The 16484-nt window shown below is 47.4% G+C and overlaps 4 protein-coding genes across 4 annotated transcripts; 1 reads left to right on the top strand and 3 right to left on the bottom strand.

The window, feature by feature from the left end:
• Window positions 1-241: 241 nt before the first annotated feature.
• Window positions 242-1432, bottom strand: LOC100846164. The gene is made up of 2 exons (XM_003579932.4): window positions 858-1432; window positions 242-738 (listed from the first exon to the last, which is right to left on the bottom strand). The coding sequence occupies exons 1-2, from the start codon at window positions 1353-1355 to the stop codon at window positions 427-429; spliced, it is 810 nt and encodes a 269-aa protein (XP_003579980.1). The 5' UTR covers window positions 1356-1432; the 3' UTR covers window positions 242-426.
• Window positions 1433-3884: 2452 nt separating this feature from the next.
• Window positions 3885-7991, top strand: LOC100840285 (probable galactinol--sucrose galactosyltransferase 2). The gene is made up of 14 exons (XM_003581313.4): window positions 3885-4318; window positions 4405-4634; window positions 4734-4824; window positions 4911-4959; window positions 5078-5169; window positions 5282-5389; window positions 5463-5570; window positions 5686-6096; window positions 6169-6310; window positions 6394-6461; window positions 6557-6691; window positions 6783-7000; window positions 7101-7189; window positions 7281-7991. Exons 1-14 carry the CDS (start codon window positions 3900-3902, stop codon window positions 7572-7574), a joined length of 2454 nt encoding a protein of 817 aa, XP_003581361.1. The 5' UTR covers window positions 3885-3899; the 3' UTR covers window positions 7575-7991.
• A 78-nt stretch (window positions 7992-8069) lies between these two features.
• Window positions 8070-11409, bottom strand: LOC100839976. Its single transcript, XM_010241727.3, has 3 exons — window positions 10093-11409; window positions 9751-9998; window positions 8070-9270 (listed from the first exon to the last, which is right to left on the bottom strand). The coding sequence occupies exons 1-3, from the start codon at window positions 10504-10506 to the stop codon at window positions 8244-8246; spliced, it is 1689 nt and encodes a 562-aa protein (XP_010240029.1). The 5' UTR covers window positions 10507-11409; the 3' UTR covers window positions 8070-8243.
• A 1374-nt stretch (window positions 11410-12783) lies between these two features.
• On the bottom strand, window positions 12784-16430 carry LOC100845861. Its single transcript, XM_003579931.4, has 4 exons — window positions 15987-16430; window positions 14519-14766; window positions 13881-14401; window positions 12784-13455 (listed from the first exon to the last, which is right to left on the bottom strand). The coding sequence occupies exons 1-4, from the start codon at window positions 16401-16403 to the stop codon at window positions 12965-12967; spliced, it is 1677 nt and encodes a 558-aa protein (XP_003579979.1). The 5' UTR covers window positions 16404-16430; the 3' UTR covers window positions 12784-12964.
• Between the last annotated feature and the right edge of the window lie 54 nt (window positions 16431-16484).

Here is a 16484-nt window from a genome sequence, read left to right as displayed (position 1 = left end):
AAACCTCTCTATGTGTATTACATCGGTTTCAATGAAATTCCATTGGAATTTAAAATATTTCAGTCGTTTTAGCGGATGCCGAAATAATTGTGTTTCGATACACACAATTTTTTATTTAAAATCAAATCTTTTTATATAATAAATCTCAAATTTTGTTAGATTTAGTCAATTTCATATCAGGATTCCTGTCATTTGGCCGAATCAAAACCGAAATATCTGACTGAAATTGAAAACCACGGTATATGTAGCGTGCGGGGAAAAAAGCCACTTCTGGAAATGGTCTTCAGGAATTCAGGTAGCACTATAATTTTGTCGTAACACACACGACACCGTACACATTACAGAGTCCCAATGTCGGCACTACATGTAAACCGCCAGGCTAGGCACATTGAGACATTATTACTGCATCGCGAACCGAATAAGATCTCACATGGGCTTCAAGTTTCTGTAGGAGATGACGGCGTAAAACGGGTCGGAGCTCGCCTGTCCGAACAGCCTCATCAGCGCGGCGAGCGGCGACGAGTCGGCCTTCCCGCCAGCGTCCGAGGGCAGCCTCCTGACCACCTCCGGCTGCGTGAACCCTTCGACGCACTGGAAGTACTGCGTCACGAGCTGCACGCGGCTGTAGGCTGACCCCTCCCGCCACGCCCCGATCGCCTTCTCGTAGAACATCCGGTTGCTGAAGCTCACGATGCACACTCCCCCCGGCTTCAGCACCCTGTAGATCTCCGCAAAAACCTTTCAAAGAAAACAGAATGGAAGTCATGCCGGTGAATTGGGAGCATTAATCGACGGCTCTCTCAACTGTGTGTGGGTTGAGAGAAAAAGAGGATAAGAACACGTCGGATGGGATGTACCTTTTCAGGCGACTGCAGGTACTGGACGCTGACGGTGCAGAGCACGGCGTCGAAGGAGCCGCTCTCGAGCTCCAGCCGCTGGTCCCGGTTGAGGTCGCTGACGAAGAAGTAGTCGAGGCGCGGGTTCTTGGCGAGCTCCTGCGCGTTGAGCCCGTGGCCGACGACCCGCCGGAACGAGAGCTCGGGGGGCAGGTGGCTGACCCAGGAGCTCATGAGGTCCAGCACGTCCGTGTCCGGGCGCAGCCGCTCCCGGTAGAGGTCAGTGAGCGCGGCGAGGAAGCCGTCGTCCACGTGCTTGACGAGGCGCGGGAAGGCGTAGAAGTCGCGGTCGGGGCGCGCGTCCAGCTTCGCGCGGCCCTCCGGGTTGAGCACGAGCCGCCGGATGCCGCCGCTGGCGCCCGAGGAGGGCGACGGCGAAGGCGCGCTGGCGCCGGAGCATCGCGGAGGGAGCGGCCGCCGTGTTGTTGGGCGCAGCGTTTGCGGCGGAGCGCAGAGCATGTCGTGGTTGGTTTCCTTGCCGTGGACGAGACTGGGGACTCAATCGTTAGTTGGCCGACGGGCCGCAAATTTACCGGACCCAGGATCTACCGGAGTTTTATGGACTGTTGGTTGCTTCTGCGAGATTCGTGCATCTGTTTTCAGTGTGAATTTTATTGTGCATAACCTCACGTGGTGTTGGTTGGGGAAGGCAATGATACACTAACACATTTTGATTTTTTTACAAAAAATTTGAGGGTCCAGACGAACTCGGTATTTGGTGAAATTTTGAGGGTTTGTCTAAGATGGTGTTTCCCACCTACAGTAAAAATATCAAAAAGTTTCGAGCAAGTTCAAAATATCGGCCGATCTCCACCGATACTACTACTGCACTAACACGTTTTGATACTTGTACAAATTATTTGGTGGTCCAAACAGATTCAAAATTTGACAAAAAATTGATGGTTGGTTTGAGATAGTGTTTCCGGCCTACAGAAAAAGTTTCAAAAAATCTAGAGCATATTCAAAATGAAATTGAAACAGTAGTGCTGCAAGTTCAAAAAGACAAAGCCGAGAAGATGTGTTTTACAAAGGTTTGAAATAGAATCTAACTATTGAAACGTTAGTGTCCTAAGGATTGCCGATTGAAACATCGGTGTCTAAATGAAACTTTCTTATACAATTTCAATCATATAGGAATAACTTCAAATCTTGCCGATTGAAACAGCAGTGTTTCAATAAATTTTCATATATATGGTCAATGAAAACATTTTGTGTCTCAATGAAACTAGTGTTTCAATGTTAGTTCAATATTTGACCATTGGAATATTGATTGGTGCTAACGAAATTTCAATGACTTGTCAATGAAAGTTCAATGGTACACACATATTTTCATATATACGGTCAATGAAAATATTTTGTGTCTCAATGAAGCTAGTGTTTCAATGTTAGTTCAATATTTGACCATTGGAATAATGATTGGTGCTAACGAAATTTCAATGACTTGTCAATGAAAGTTCAATGGTACACACATATTTTCATGCAGTGGTCAGAGCTAGCAGCAAACTACAAGCAATTAATTACTTTCCTATGCATGCACCATGGCTGGTCCCGCGCCTGCACCTGCATGTGGTAGGGACAGCGTCTTCCAATGTAACCTGGTTAGAGATAGCACGAATCTTGACGAAATTTTACGGTGAATAAAACTCCGGTAGGTCCCGGCTCCGGCAAAAAAACCGTTTTAGCCGACTGGCCGACTTTAGTTGATGTGGCTTTGCACTGCTCCTGCGTTGTAAAATGGCACATGTTGAAATGTTACAAATTTTTAATGATCTTTGATAGGGTTATGGGAAAAATATTTGAAACGCACACAAAAGTTTGTATATGAAAGTTTAGTGTTGCAACGATCGGACGGTCGAGATTCGACTTTTGTAAGTCAATCGGACGGTTGGGCTGCCCCTAGAATTAATAAACCAAAATCAAAAGACCACTTGTAAGTGAGAATTTCTTTGTCAATTTAAAGATCAGCAGTCCTTATGGTCTTCCCAAAATCGTAGTAGATTATGTTAACGGCTAGATCAAGATATTATAGTCAATTCATAAGTCACATTCCCTCTCTATTAATTGTAGTCGTGTCTTTACCCGAGCAATTATCATACATGTGCCCATACATGTGCCATGCATGCACCTTGCCATCAACAACCGTTCCTGTCACCACCAAGGTCTTCCTCTAAGCCTAAGAAATTTATTACCCGTTTAGTCGAATGTTGGCTTGCCGGTTGTTGTTTGAGGTTAATGTCCCCTTACCTCCTCCTTCCTGTCCTGGCTCTTCTATCCCATTTCCTCCCTCTCCCTCGCCTCCAAGATACTACTCCCACGGTTCTATAATTCTTGTCGAAATATTAAATGTATCTAGACGCTTTTAGGAATAGATACATCCATTTTGAATAAATTTGAGTACATTTTACCATGTGGTCTCAGTGGTGGCGACGTATCAAGTGAAAAAACACTATCAATGAAATTTGACAACTCTCAAGTTTTCGCTGAAACATAGCGTTTCACCTGATACATGTTCAGTGTGTACGCCCATAACGTTCAACCGACAAATTTGTGCAATACCCACCATAACTCGGGACGTGTGCAACTTTCACCCAAAAAACGTGTCCAAAACAAAATACCAAATTTTTAGACACCGAAAAAGACGTCCCACGATTCGGTCAACAAATTGAACGTAATCAACGTTGTCGTGGACGCTGAGCGGCCAGCCCAACTTGGTAATTACATACACATAGATCATTAGTTCTTTTGAATTGCTACTGTGTCGACGGATCGCAGAATTGCAACAAGCTTAGGCTGGAGATTATTGGAGGAGGAACACCATGAGTCCATGACCTATGTGGGGATAACTGGTTAGTGGAGGGGGGAGGATCAGAGAAGGGAAGATGTAGACGTGGGCGGTGCTTTGCGAGTTTGCGAATTGCGACCCCTACTCCGAGCGACAGATCCCACATAGACACGGGTCGGGCTTCCGGGGCGTCGCACACACGCAGCAATCGGCGATTCGGCATGCCGCCCGCGCTGTCCAATTGCTTAGCTTATCCAACCAGTGGAGCCAGGAAACGTGCCGATTTCCTATTGGCTACGACGAGGCTGCAGGGGACCTCGCTGTCGCCGTCGCTCCCGGCTCCACTTGCAGCCGCACCCCCGCGCTATAACTCGCGCGGCCGCGGCGCAATGCCAGTCGTCGCCGCCTCCCCCGGTCAACCCAGCTCCACCGCCGACGCGCCCCCGCTGCAGATGATGACGACGACGCGGCTCGAACGCGGGTCCCTGCTGGTCGGCGGGCGCGAGCTCCTCGCCCGCGCCCCGCCCGACGTCACCCTGCGCGCCGCCGTCGCCGACGACGCCCCGGGCGCCGCGTTCCTCGGCGCCCGGGCGGCGGCTCCGTCCAGCCGCCACGTGTTCTCCGTCGGCACAATCGCCGAGTAGGTCACCTATCGCCTCCCTTGTGCAGCGCGCGCGTGTCGGTCAGAGGTAGCAGCACCAAAGTTTCATGATGCTTGCCTTGCAGAGGGTGGAGGTGGCTGTCCCTGTTCCGGTTGAAGATCTGGTGGATGACGCCGAAGACCGGCGCCGGTGCGGCAGGCGTGCCGGCGGAGACGCAGATGCTGCTTCTGGAGTCGAGGAATGGCGCGGAGGGCGAAGCGGTGTACGCGCTGATGCTGCCGGTTCTTGATGGGGACTTCCGGGCCAGCCTCCAAGGGAGCACCGAGAATGAGCTCCAGTTCTGCTTCGAGAGTGGTAGCCTTCATCCTGACTTGCTGAATTTTCTGATGCTTGGATCAATATGTGCAAAGCTTGGTAGGTGATCCTGATGTAGAATGGTGGGCTGTTTGGTAGGTGATCCTGATGTGCAGGCAATGGAAGCCGTTGATGCGGTATTCATCAACTCAGGAGATAATCCTTTCAGGCTAATTAAGGAATCTATCAAGTAATATCATACTCTAAGCCTCTAATACGACCACAATGGCATTTTTTGTGTGTATGTGGAAGTGACTTAACTTGCATCCTTTTTAGAATACTGTCCAAGGTCAAAGGAACTTTCAGTCATATAGAGAACAAGGAGGTATATATGAGCAGGGTTGTTTATACTTTCTATGACTTAATTAGACAAAGGTTGTTGATCTTGGACAGTTCATTTAGGTTCTGACAATTCTTGTGTAAATTTGTTAAAAAAATGTCAGATCCCTGCAAACTTGGACTGGTTTGGGTGGTGCACTTGGGATGCATTTTATAAAGATGTTAAGCCAGTAGGGATAGAGGAGGGCCTTAAAAGGTATACACAAGTTGAGTTTCTCTGTGATTGACACAAGTGCTTGCTTATGGAATTTGCTGCCTCCTTCATTTCATAGTTGCCATTTATTGATGATGCATTCCCTGTAAAATAGTTTGTGCGATGGAGGCGCGCCACCAAAGTTTCTGATTATAGATGATGGTTGGCAAGAAGTAGTTGACGAATTCAAGGAAGTAGATGAAGCTCCTGCTGAACAAACTGTGTATGTTTTCCATCCTTTGCGAATACATAAAAAAATATGTATCATGTTTGATTTTCATTTGCATTATATCCAGATTTGCAGAGAGGCTGGTTGATCTGAAGGAGAATGATAAGTTCAGGGGAGAAGTCTGCAAGAATCTTGGAGACCTTGTCAATAGAATCAAAGGAGAACATGCAGTCAAGTACTTTATTTATGTTGATATACTTGTGCTATAAATATAGTTCTTTTTGAGGAAACACTATAGACAAGGTCTTCATAAATGTTTTCTGACCAAAATGCTGCTTATGAAATTTCAGGTATGTCTATGTATGGCATGCTTTACTTGGGTATTGGGGAGGTGTCCGTGCAACGTCCGACGCTATGAAGAAGTACAATCCAAAACTAATTTACCCTGTCCAGTCTCCTGGCAATGTTGCAAATTTGAGGGATATAGCCATGGACAGCTTGCAGAAATTTGGAGTGGGCATCATTGATCCTGCGAAGATATATGATTTCTACAATGATCTGCACAGTTACCTTTCTAGTATGGGTGTGGATGGTGTGAAGGTAGATGTGCAGAATGTGATGGAGACTCTCGGGCATGGCATTGGTGGTCGTGTTGCATTAACTCGGAAGTATCAACATGCTCTTGAGGAGTCTATTGCTCGAAACTTCAAAGGGAATAACCTAATATGCTGCATGAGTCACAACTCAGACACCATCTTTAGGTAGCTAATCTATAGTCGTGAACAATATGAGGCATGTACATAGAATTTGACATGATTCTTGGCTCTTTGTAGTTCCTTGAAGAGTGCAGTTGCTAGAGCATCAGAAGATTTCATGCCTCGCGAACCAACAATGCAAACAATGCACATTGCTACTGTAGCATTCAATAGCTTTTTGTTGGGGGAAATTTTCATACCTGACTGGGATATGTTCCACGTGAGATTATCGGGTTCCCGTTAGTTTGATTAACCACATTTTTATACTTGAATGCCAACTATTTTTTTTTCTCTGATTTAAAGAGCAAACATGAATCAGCAGAATTTCATGGAGCAGCTAGGGCTCTAAGTGGAGGTGGTGTTTATGTCAGGTAATTTTTGTATAGCACATTTTATTCATCTGTGTTGTTTGATTGCAATATAAATTCCTTCTGATATCAAAATATCTCAAAATATTGATATGCAGTGACAAACCGGGAGTGCACAATTTTAGTGTTCTTAAAAAGCTTGTTCTACCAGATGGTTCAATTCTAAGAGCAAGGTATGCTGGTCGTCCTACTTGCGATTGCCTGTTCAACGACCCAGTCATGGATGGCAAAAGGTATAGGGATATACTTGCCAATTTAACTTATCTAGTTTCTCAACTGACAATCTATTTTGCAAAGGACGCTAATTCACGAACTGTTGTGCAGTCTGTTGAAAATATGGAACGTGAACAATTTGTCTGCTGCAATTGGAGTATTCAATTGTCAGGGTGCTGGAAACTGGGCTTGGTCAGCGAAAGAAATTTCACATATTCCCACCAGCATTAACATAACTGGTCATCTCTCGCCATCAGATGTAGAGTCTATTGAGGAGATTGCTGGTGATGATTGGAATGGAGAGACTGCAGTTTATGCTTTTTATTCATGTAACTTTCTTTAGCTGTCCATTTCTTTTCCGCACTTGCATCCCGTCCATAATAATACCACCAACGTCTTAATTAACATTCCGTTTGTTCTGCATAACAGGTTCTCTTTTAAGGCTTCAGAAGAACCAAAGTTTGCAGGTTTCATTGTGTACGATGACATGTGAGATCTATACCATATCACCCATAAAGGTCAGTTTCTCTCCACCCCTTGCTTACTGTCTTTACCAGTTTACCCTAACTTACAATCGCCTCTTGCACTAAAACTTATTTTTTGCACCAGGTGTTTGGTGGGGCTGTTCGCTTTGCGCCTCTTGGATTGACCAACATGTTCAACTCAGGTGGCGCACTCCACAGCATTGCAAGTACTGTTGACTCTTCAGCCACCACAATTCAGATCAGCAGAATCCCAGGCCGGTTCGCGGCATATTCGTCCGCTAGGCCAGCGATTTGTAGAGTTGACGCGCATGATGTGGAGTTCAGCCATTCTGATGATGGCTTGCTGGCCTTTGATCTCTCCGACGGATCTCCCCAGAACAACCTCAGAAACATTGAGATTGTGTACACAGCCTCCTAAAGACTGAGCCTATTGTATGGGACGGCCATGACACACATCTTCATGCAATTACTGCTGTGAGATAGTATTCAGTAACCATTGCACGTGCACAGTGATGCCATTTCTTCAGAACACCCACTGCTGCTGTCTATATCGGGAAGATTCGTCGAGAATTGTAGTTTGTTACTGCTTTCCAGCTTAAAAATACTTTTGGGATCGTCGACCCAGAAATAAGAATGCTTCTGGATTAAACGTCGGTTCGTTCTTAATCTTACCATGTGGAGGGTTGTTTCGTGTGCCCCATTATGCCTGCTCTACTCTGCTGGACACAGCTAAAGTTAGCCATTTTCAGTTGTGATTCTGTTGCAATATGAATTTTTGTGACATTATTTCGTCTCGTCACATAGACGAATGGGATTTTTCTGTAGGTCTATGGAATGACATTGTTCCACCTCACTGTTTGCTTGCAGAACATCCAATTTTATATGGTCAAGGGAATGAGCGAGGAACCAAATCACCGATTTGAAGGTGTTATCTTATTCCATTTAGTTATCTGAAGACTCTGCTCTGGTTCTAGAGCAGCATCTCTCTCTTTCACCCCTGCGCATTTGCAGCTACAGCTAGGAGGAGATACGGTAAAGCCGTGTGTGTACACGGAGCTCGATCTCACGCACGAATCATCCGGCCCGATCAAAGCGAGCGGATCTTCAAGTCCTTGAGCTTGAGGGGCGGCTGCGCGAGCATGCTCCTGGCGCCGACTCTCCGGGTGCTGCTCACCAGCTTGAACCACTGGCTCTCCGGGTCGCAGCTGTTGTCCGCGCTCAGGCACCGGCACGTGTTGGTGACCACGCTCCGCCCATCCGCTCCAACATCCAGGCAGAGCATGCCAGCGCCGGACGACGCGTTGGCCGCGACGTGCAGCTTGGAGTCCGACACGAGGCGCCACCGCGCCATCTCGTCCGTTGCGCACGCCATGCCGACGCGCACGGGCCGGCCGGCCCCCTCGGCGCGCAGGCACATCAGCGGGCTGTCCCGCAGCGCCAGCCTCTGCCGCTGCGCGTCGTAAGCCCACGCCTCCGCCCCCTCGCAGGACCCGAGCTCCAGCGGCGATACCGGCGAGGACCTCCGCGCCACGCAAAGCCCCGTCGAAGGATGGAACAGCGCCACGTAGGGCGCGGCCTCGGCGAACCCGGGGCCTCTGAAGGCGCGCTGCAGGGCGCGGACCCTGCGCAGCGCGGTCGCGTTCCGCGGGTTGCGCCAGGACCGGTCGAGCACGCCGTAGACCTCGTCCAGGTCCCGGACGCCCTCACGGAGGTAGTAGCTCCCCTGCAGCGTCCAGAGCGCCCAGTCGAGGTCGAGGTCGGCGGCCACGGCGGCGGCGCAGCCGTAGTAGCGGTTGTCGTTGGCGTTGCCGCCCCGGTTGTCGACGCCGAACTCGCTGAGGAAGACGGGCCAGCCTTGGTCGAGCAGGTAGAGCGCGCGGCGGGACACGCTGGCCCCGATCCTGGCGCACGCCTCGTTGGGGTTCGACGACGCCCAGTCCTGGCTGTTGGAGAAGCTGTACCAGTGCACCTCGAACGCCGCCTTGCGGGCGAAGCTCAGGGTGACCTGCCGCGAGCTGAGGAACGCCAGGTCGTTGTCGTAGCTCAGGCCGGAGAGGATCACCAGCGCCCGCGGGTTCGCCGCGTGCACGGCTTCCGCGCCCCGCTGCATGTACCTGCGTGCATCGTACGGGGCAGTCAATTGTCAAGTCAAATACGTAGTCAATATTGGCATGTCGGCACACACATGGCCTGGAGCCCTGGATGATGATCATCGGAATGCTTTGAAAGCTCTTGTCGCCGGAGCAGCTGAAAGGAGTACGCTCCTCTGCTAGTCCACCGAAGGAGTGGACTAGTGCTATGTGCTAGCTAGAGATACTGCGTATCAATCTATCAATGCAGTGAAGGCCATTACTGGTCTCACATGCGGTGCAGGAGCAGCAGTGGCAGGGATATAAAGCCAGCCACCAACTGCTAGTACGTACTACTAGGTTGCTCAGGCCCATTACTGATCCAGGACGTGGCAGATGAACAAAATGTCAATGCGGCCACACGCTTAAATTCTTGAGAAAATGCTACTGTATGCAGTTTGATTTTCTCCGGCCAATCATTTTGGTTCGAACGAGCAAATTAATCAGGAGTATTTCTTTACTTACTTGTACCAGTCGTTTGCGTTCTGCCTGGGCCCTCTGAGCTCGTTCCTGAGGCTCATGCCGACGACGTTGGGGACGGCGGCGAACGTGGTGGCCATCTTGGTGAGGCCGTCGACCCAGACGTCCGGCTGGAAGTAGGCGTCGCCGAAGAAGCCGTTGCCGTCGGTGTTGCTGCAGCACCACTTGGGCATGCTCACGTGGTTGTCCAGGATCACCATCAGGTTGTTCTCGCCCAGGCTGCTCACCACGGCCTGCATTAACAAAAGCAAGCAATTTACATATATACAAGTGCATCATGCACCGAGAACGTACACTCATCCTGTCAAAGAAATTAATTAAGCTTGCCTTGAAGGCGTCGATGAGCCTGAGGTCGACGAGGGCGGGGTTGTTGGCCCTGATGCCGGCGAGCGGCTCCGTGAGGTTGAGCCTCTGGAAGGACTGGGCGACGGTGAGGGAGGTGTAGGAGGCGTTGGTGACCATGAAGGTGGGCCAGGTGAGCCTGACGCAGTTGAAGCCCATGGCGGCCACGTCCCCGGCGATGGAGCCCACGGGCCGCTTGCTCAGGCCCTCCGCCAGCATCGGCTCCAGGTGCGACGGCCAGTTCACGCACGCCAGCTTCACCCGGTCCCCGGCCTCGTCCACGATCCACCGCGACGCCGTCGACAGCGTCACCGCCTCCGCATGCCGAAGAAGAAGCGCGCAATGGCAGGCCAAGCCCAGAGCCAGCCACGCCGTGAAAACAGATGAAGTAAACCTCATCCTGCCTAACTGCAGTGAATGGATGGATGGAGGCCGCGGGAAGACGAAGGAAGAGTGGAGGTATTTGTAGGCGGTAGTGGAAAGCTACTATAGCTTGCTCGGTTGCTTTTGCTTCGTCATGCACGGGGAAGGGCGAGGCTTCAAGGGATCAAAAATACATGGTGGTGACATGCAGGCCGGCATGGGTCTGATCCGATGCCTTTGACATGTGTGTGGAGCTGATGAACATGACTAGCTAGACTTTGCTGAGGTTTCAAGGATGCAACAACTGTTTTATACTTCAAGGTAGGACGAGGGACTGCAACAAGATCGGTGCGGTACTGTTCCTAATTCCCAGCTCGATCGGGTGAAAAAAGGATAAATAATATATATATCGAGGTCGGTAAGGGGTTGGAGAAACATGGCCACCTAACTCCTCTCAAGTTAATAATTTTGTGGTTCATTTTCGTTTGATGATTATATTGTGCGTACACTAAAAGGGCGTGTTTGGGTGAATATGCCGTTTTCTCAAGTTTCTTTTGACAGATATTATTCTGCTTTCAAGCGATTTTGGGTTGCCACATTGATAACTCACATTTGTCTCGTACACATATCTGTTGATATATTGTGTATCACATTTTGTGAAGAGAGGATTTCTTTACGTATCCTGAAGGCTCCATGTTATCCTTCAAAATATCATGTTTTTACAGTTACGGACATGTACCGTTTAACTACGGCTAAATCCATCAAGAAGAATTCATGAATCGGCTTTAATATTGGGTACATAACCACCCGTGTCCTTTCTCTCATTGGCACCATAAATTTGGTTCGAATAACTGTAATCCTATTAGAGCGCCTTCAACAGAGATGTATAACAAGTCTTGTGTCCTGAAAACGTTTTTTAGGACACAGGAGGCCAAAAACGTCACTACAACAGATGATATATAGATATCATCTGCCCTATGATTTTAGGGCATGCCCAAAAAACGCAAGTGATGTATATTTGCATCACTCGATAGGGCTGCCCCATCGCTGCCCTCCCCGTGCGCGAGTTCCAACCACCAACCTGAAGTTTCACGCGCGCAGCCCTGCCACCGCGAAATCGCTCTGCCGCCGCTCCTCCAGGGCCCCTCGTCGTCAATCTGGTTCCCGGGAGGTGCCCCGCGGCCGCCATCGTCCGCTCTCCCCGCCGGGCTCGCTGAGGTGCCTGCCGCTGCGCCCGCGCCGGCGCCCGCTACAGGTGAGGCTGGGAGGATGGCCGGCAGTGGTGCCCTGCTTCTTGGCGCTCTCCTCGGAGGCGTGCTCGTTGGGTTCTGAGATGAATCGGGATTTGGGGAGGAAGAAAAAAGAGGAAGAAGAGAAAGGAAAATAAGAGTCGTGTCTCTGACCGGTGGATCCCGTCTGTCATTGCGAAATTTTGTCAGATGTGGTGTCCTATTTTACATTATCTTGATTTTTGCTAGTGACCTATTTTACCTCATCTGGAATGGCTACCCTATTTTAAAGCACGAAAAAATGCAAAAATTGTGCCCTATTCTAAATTTCCAATGACCTATATCATACATCATCGGTTAGAGATGCTCTTCTACGGTTCCTTTTTAAGGCATCCATTATCCTCGTGAGAGCACACCAATGATCACTCCCTAGATTGAAAAAGATAGGTTCAATTTGCCATATTGGCGCTTCCAAAGCCGCTGAGAATCTTGGAGATGGCTTGCAGCTTGTCCTTTTCCAAATTGGCAACAAGGTATACATACACAAGCTTAGCCAAGAACAAGCTTCAAGGTGGAGAGACAATGTTAACTTGTATATTCTCTATTCTTCCATTGGACATCTTAAGATATGTTCCACAACCTGTTAGAGATGCCTTGTTACGGTACTAGGCATTGGCAGGGACAGAGCCAAAGACATGAGTGTGTGGAGCTGGGTTTGGGACGCTAATAGGCCTTGACTGCGACAACTGAGTAACCTACTCCACCCCTTCCAAAGGTAGTGGTACTAGGATCTTGCTTGCAATTACTAGCACTAATCGTCTTCGTATGGATTTAGCACGAAGAAATCAAGAAACGCGTACCTGACTGTATTCTTTTCGTATTTATGATGCACCCATCCGAAACTTCACGCTGGTGCTAATAATCCACTCACAAGGACATCGCAGAATGGTTTGCTTTTAATCTAAGAATGGTGTTATTAATTTCACAGTGCCGTATCGAATTAATTGAGAATTGTCAACCTAAACCTGGACAACATGTTACTCTTAGGAGTAACGAGCAAGCAGGGGAAAAGAAGTTGGCGTACTAAAGAAAGGCCCTCTGCCCGTAAGAGAATTAAAGGTAATGCAAAAATAGTCATGTCTTTGGCTTGTGACATCAGTAATTTGACAGCACAAGTTTTCAACCGTGATTGCAGTCCTCCAATTGGCTTGGAAAACTTGAACTTGACTACATGCAAACGTGATGTTTACAGATTATTACTACCATTATGAACTTGATACTGGAGGCCAGGGTCCAAGAGATGGCAACTGCAAAACGGAGGCTTCACCTGGTATACCTTTACTACTTAATATAACTTTGAACCATTGACTCTCAGGATTACAAGTTGGATCTTCAATTAGGCACTTGCATTGATTTGTTGAGATGACACCGTCAGGGCTGGCATCCAAGCACACCCTGGTCCCATTTTTAGTGAGTTCAGTCGAAACATGCATTCTTGAATCTGATATTAGCTGCCACTTTGAACAGGATTTGCTGCTAACAGTCCCAAGCTTTGCGATATCACCCACAGATTTTGCCTCAAGGCATTGTCCAGAGTGTTTCAATACTAGCTCACATGTGGAGGTGTAGTTCCAAGCGTTTGATTCATCACAAGGACCCAACTCAAGTGAATTTGGAGATTTCACCAACACACAGAGCCCAGTTAGAGGATGGAAAATTGCATTATATGGTTTTTTACTGTTCGGTAGACCGGGACCTGAAGGATAAATAAACTCCAGTTATTATGTAACAGAAAGAAATGAGTAAAATAAATTAATTACAGATTGGCCCTATCAAAGAGGTGGTGCATTTTTACGTTGCATGGGGTTCAGTTTATTTATTTATTTTTGCATATCAGCCTGTCTACGTTTTATTGTCAAAGCTATTTCTCAGAACATTTTAGAATCATTTCTCAAGGATTAAATTAATATCCATACCAATCGTTTTTCATGGTTTTTATAAAAATGTACTCCCTCCGATCCATAAAAAGTGTCTCCCACTTAGTACAAAATTTGTACTAAGTTAGTACAAAATGGGCGACACTTTTTATGGATCGGAGGGAGTACAACAGATAGCGCTATATTTTTGGTGTCTGACAACGTTGCTAGGTAAGGGTAACAATGAGATAGGTAAAGTGCAAACCTTGAAATGGTGATTGCAGATAATTGATCCTTTTAATGAAGCTGGGGTTTCTAGCTGTATACCAATCCCATGATAGCAATCCATACGATTCATCATAAGCTAGAATGCCCTCTCTGATATAGTAACTCCCTTGTAGAGCCCAAATAGCCCAGTCTAGATCCATTTCAGCTGCTACGCTTATGAAGCATGTAAGATAACGATTGTCAGGAATATGCGTGCCAGACATGTCAAACCCAATCTCAGAGAAAAACAACGGCCAGCCTTGTTTTAGTAGGAACAGTCCTTTAGTCCTTATGGATTCGACAGCCACTCCACAAGCATCATTTTGGTTCCAATCTTCCCAGTCAGTACCATCCGAGAAACCATACCAATGCTGCTCGAAGACTAATTTTCCAGTAAATGACAGCTCAACTTGCTTTGAGAACAAGAAGGAGAGAGTGTTGTCAAAATCCAGGCCCGACAAAATAACAAGGACATTAGGATTTGCTGCATGCACAGCTTCAGCACCCTGTTGCATATACCTAAGATAGGAGTAGATTGTAAATATAATTAACTCTCCAAACATCAATTAGATAGAAAAAGCCCTTTCAGTATCATTAGTCATGAGTCATAAAAAAATCTTTTGCCCAACAACGTACCTGTACCACAAACTAACATTTTGATAGGGGCCACGGAGCTCATTCCGCAAGCTCATGCCTACAACATTCTTTGTGTACCTAAACATTGTGGCCATTGCACTGAGGCCCTTCAACCATTCTTCAGGGTCAAAGTACTTGTCTCCAAAGAATCCATTACCATCAGATCTGCTGCAGCACCATCCTGGAGTTGTCATTTGGTTATCAAGTATGACCATAATATTGCTGCTGGCCAAAGCAGACACCACTTCCTATTAATTTGATCCATGTCAGAAGGATGATCACAATCATAATTCATTTATGACTTTAGTTTCACTTCATATTTAGCCTGCTATTTAATCCATGCCACAAGAAAAGCATAGAGATGTGGTAAGTCTACGGCCATTTGTTTTATACCTCACCAGGTCAACTAAATTGGTACCCCCCTTAACTATATCTGCTATGGATAAATTACAAGCTCACGTAATCGACCAGTTGACCTGTATCCCCATCATAAAAACAAATCCAACAAAGCAAGATTTTGTTCTCGATAGAACACTGAGACTTGAAAGGCAACCTTACACTGGACTATCAATTTGGTGGCTAGTAGCATAGTAGGTATAACTCTGTTCAAACTAAACAGGGGCAAATAAAAAGAAAGAACCTTTTTAACAACTAGCAATGGCATTTCCTGAGATAACAAAAAATGATGAGATATTTATTTGAGTATTCATGATTTATCTTTCAGATTGCCATGGATGGCTGGCATTAATAGAAAGGAAAGAAGGATACCCTGGAGTTCTTTGTTGAACCATATTTGTGATTAATTATTGGCACTCAGAATTGATCTAACATACAAATCTGGACTTCTGAAAACAACTAGTAGTTTTAGTTAAGTACAAAATTGATGCTGTATAGTTCAAATGATTCATGACAATTCAGAAAATAAAAAATGGACAGTTCAACACGGAAACAATTTATATACGCCCTCCGTCCCGAAATAAGTGATGTGGATTTGTATAGATTTTTATACAATCCATGTCACTTATTTTGGGACGGAGGGAGTATCTGTTATTCACATACAGTGTTTTTGAGTTCACTACTAATCTGGCACTCTAGAGCAACAAATTAGTGGTAATTCATAGTAAACTTTGGCATCATCTGAGCCTCCCAGTTTCCAACAATGTCTTACCACTAATTTTACGGTGGTAGAAAGATACATATAAGATATAACGGTGGTGGTAAGATATACTATGTAGCATCCGTTTCGAAATATTCTTATTTGATTATTACTAAATTGATGAGCAAATTAATCAGGTTCACTAAATTCTGCCACAATCGAAACTAAAACACCGCAAAACAAATGCAGTATCGGCCTTTTCTAAGATAATAATATACTCCCTCTGATCCATAACAAGTATTTTACTAAATCAGCGACACTTATTATGGTCAGGAGGAGTATTATTTTACGTATTCGATAGCAACCGCTTACCCGGAACACATCGATGAGAGGCAGGTCGAGGAGGTCGGGGTTGTTGACCCTTACGCCGGCGACGGACTCCCGCAAGCCGAGGCGCTCCAGCGACCACCGCAGCGGCAGAGAGGAGAGCGTGGTGTTGGTGGCGAGGTAGGTCGGCCAGGTGAGCCGCACGCAGTTGAACCCCATCGCCGCGACGCGCGCCGCGATGCCGCCCACGTCGCGCCGCGACAGGCCCTCCGCCGCCACGGGCTCCAGGTGCGACGCCCAGCTCGCGCACGCCAGCTTCACGCGCCGCCCGTCCGCCCCCACCACCCATCGCGACGCGGTCGACAGAGGCAGCGCCGGGAGCGAGATCGAGATGGCGCGCGCGGACGCTAGGAGGACGAGTAGCAGACCAAGGACAAGTAGTGGAGTGAGAGAGGAAGCCATGGTAATTACTGGACTGGGCGTGGAGATTATTAGAGGGGCGGATCTGACTTTAAACGGGACGGGATGTTCGTATCATCTTAT

This window comes from Brachypodium distachyon, chromosome 5 (genome assembly GCF_000005505.3).
Source record: "Brachypodium distachyon strain Bd21 chromosome 5, Brachypodium_distachyon_v3.0, whole genome shotgun sequence".
NCBI classification, from domain to species: Eukaryota; Viridiplantae; Streptophyta; class Magnoliopsida; order Poales; family Poaceae; genus Brachypodium; species Brachypodium distachyon.
The sequence above is the reverse complement of the archived record's forward strand: the minus strand, read 5'-3'. Positions and strand labels throughout refer to the sequence as shown.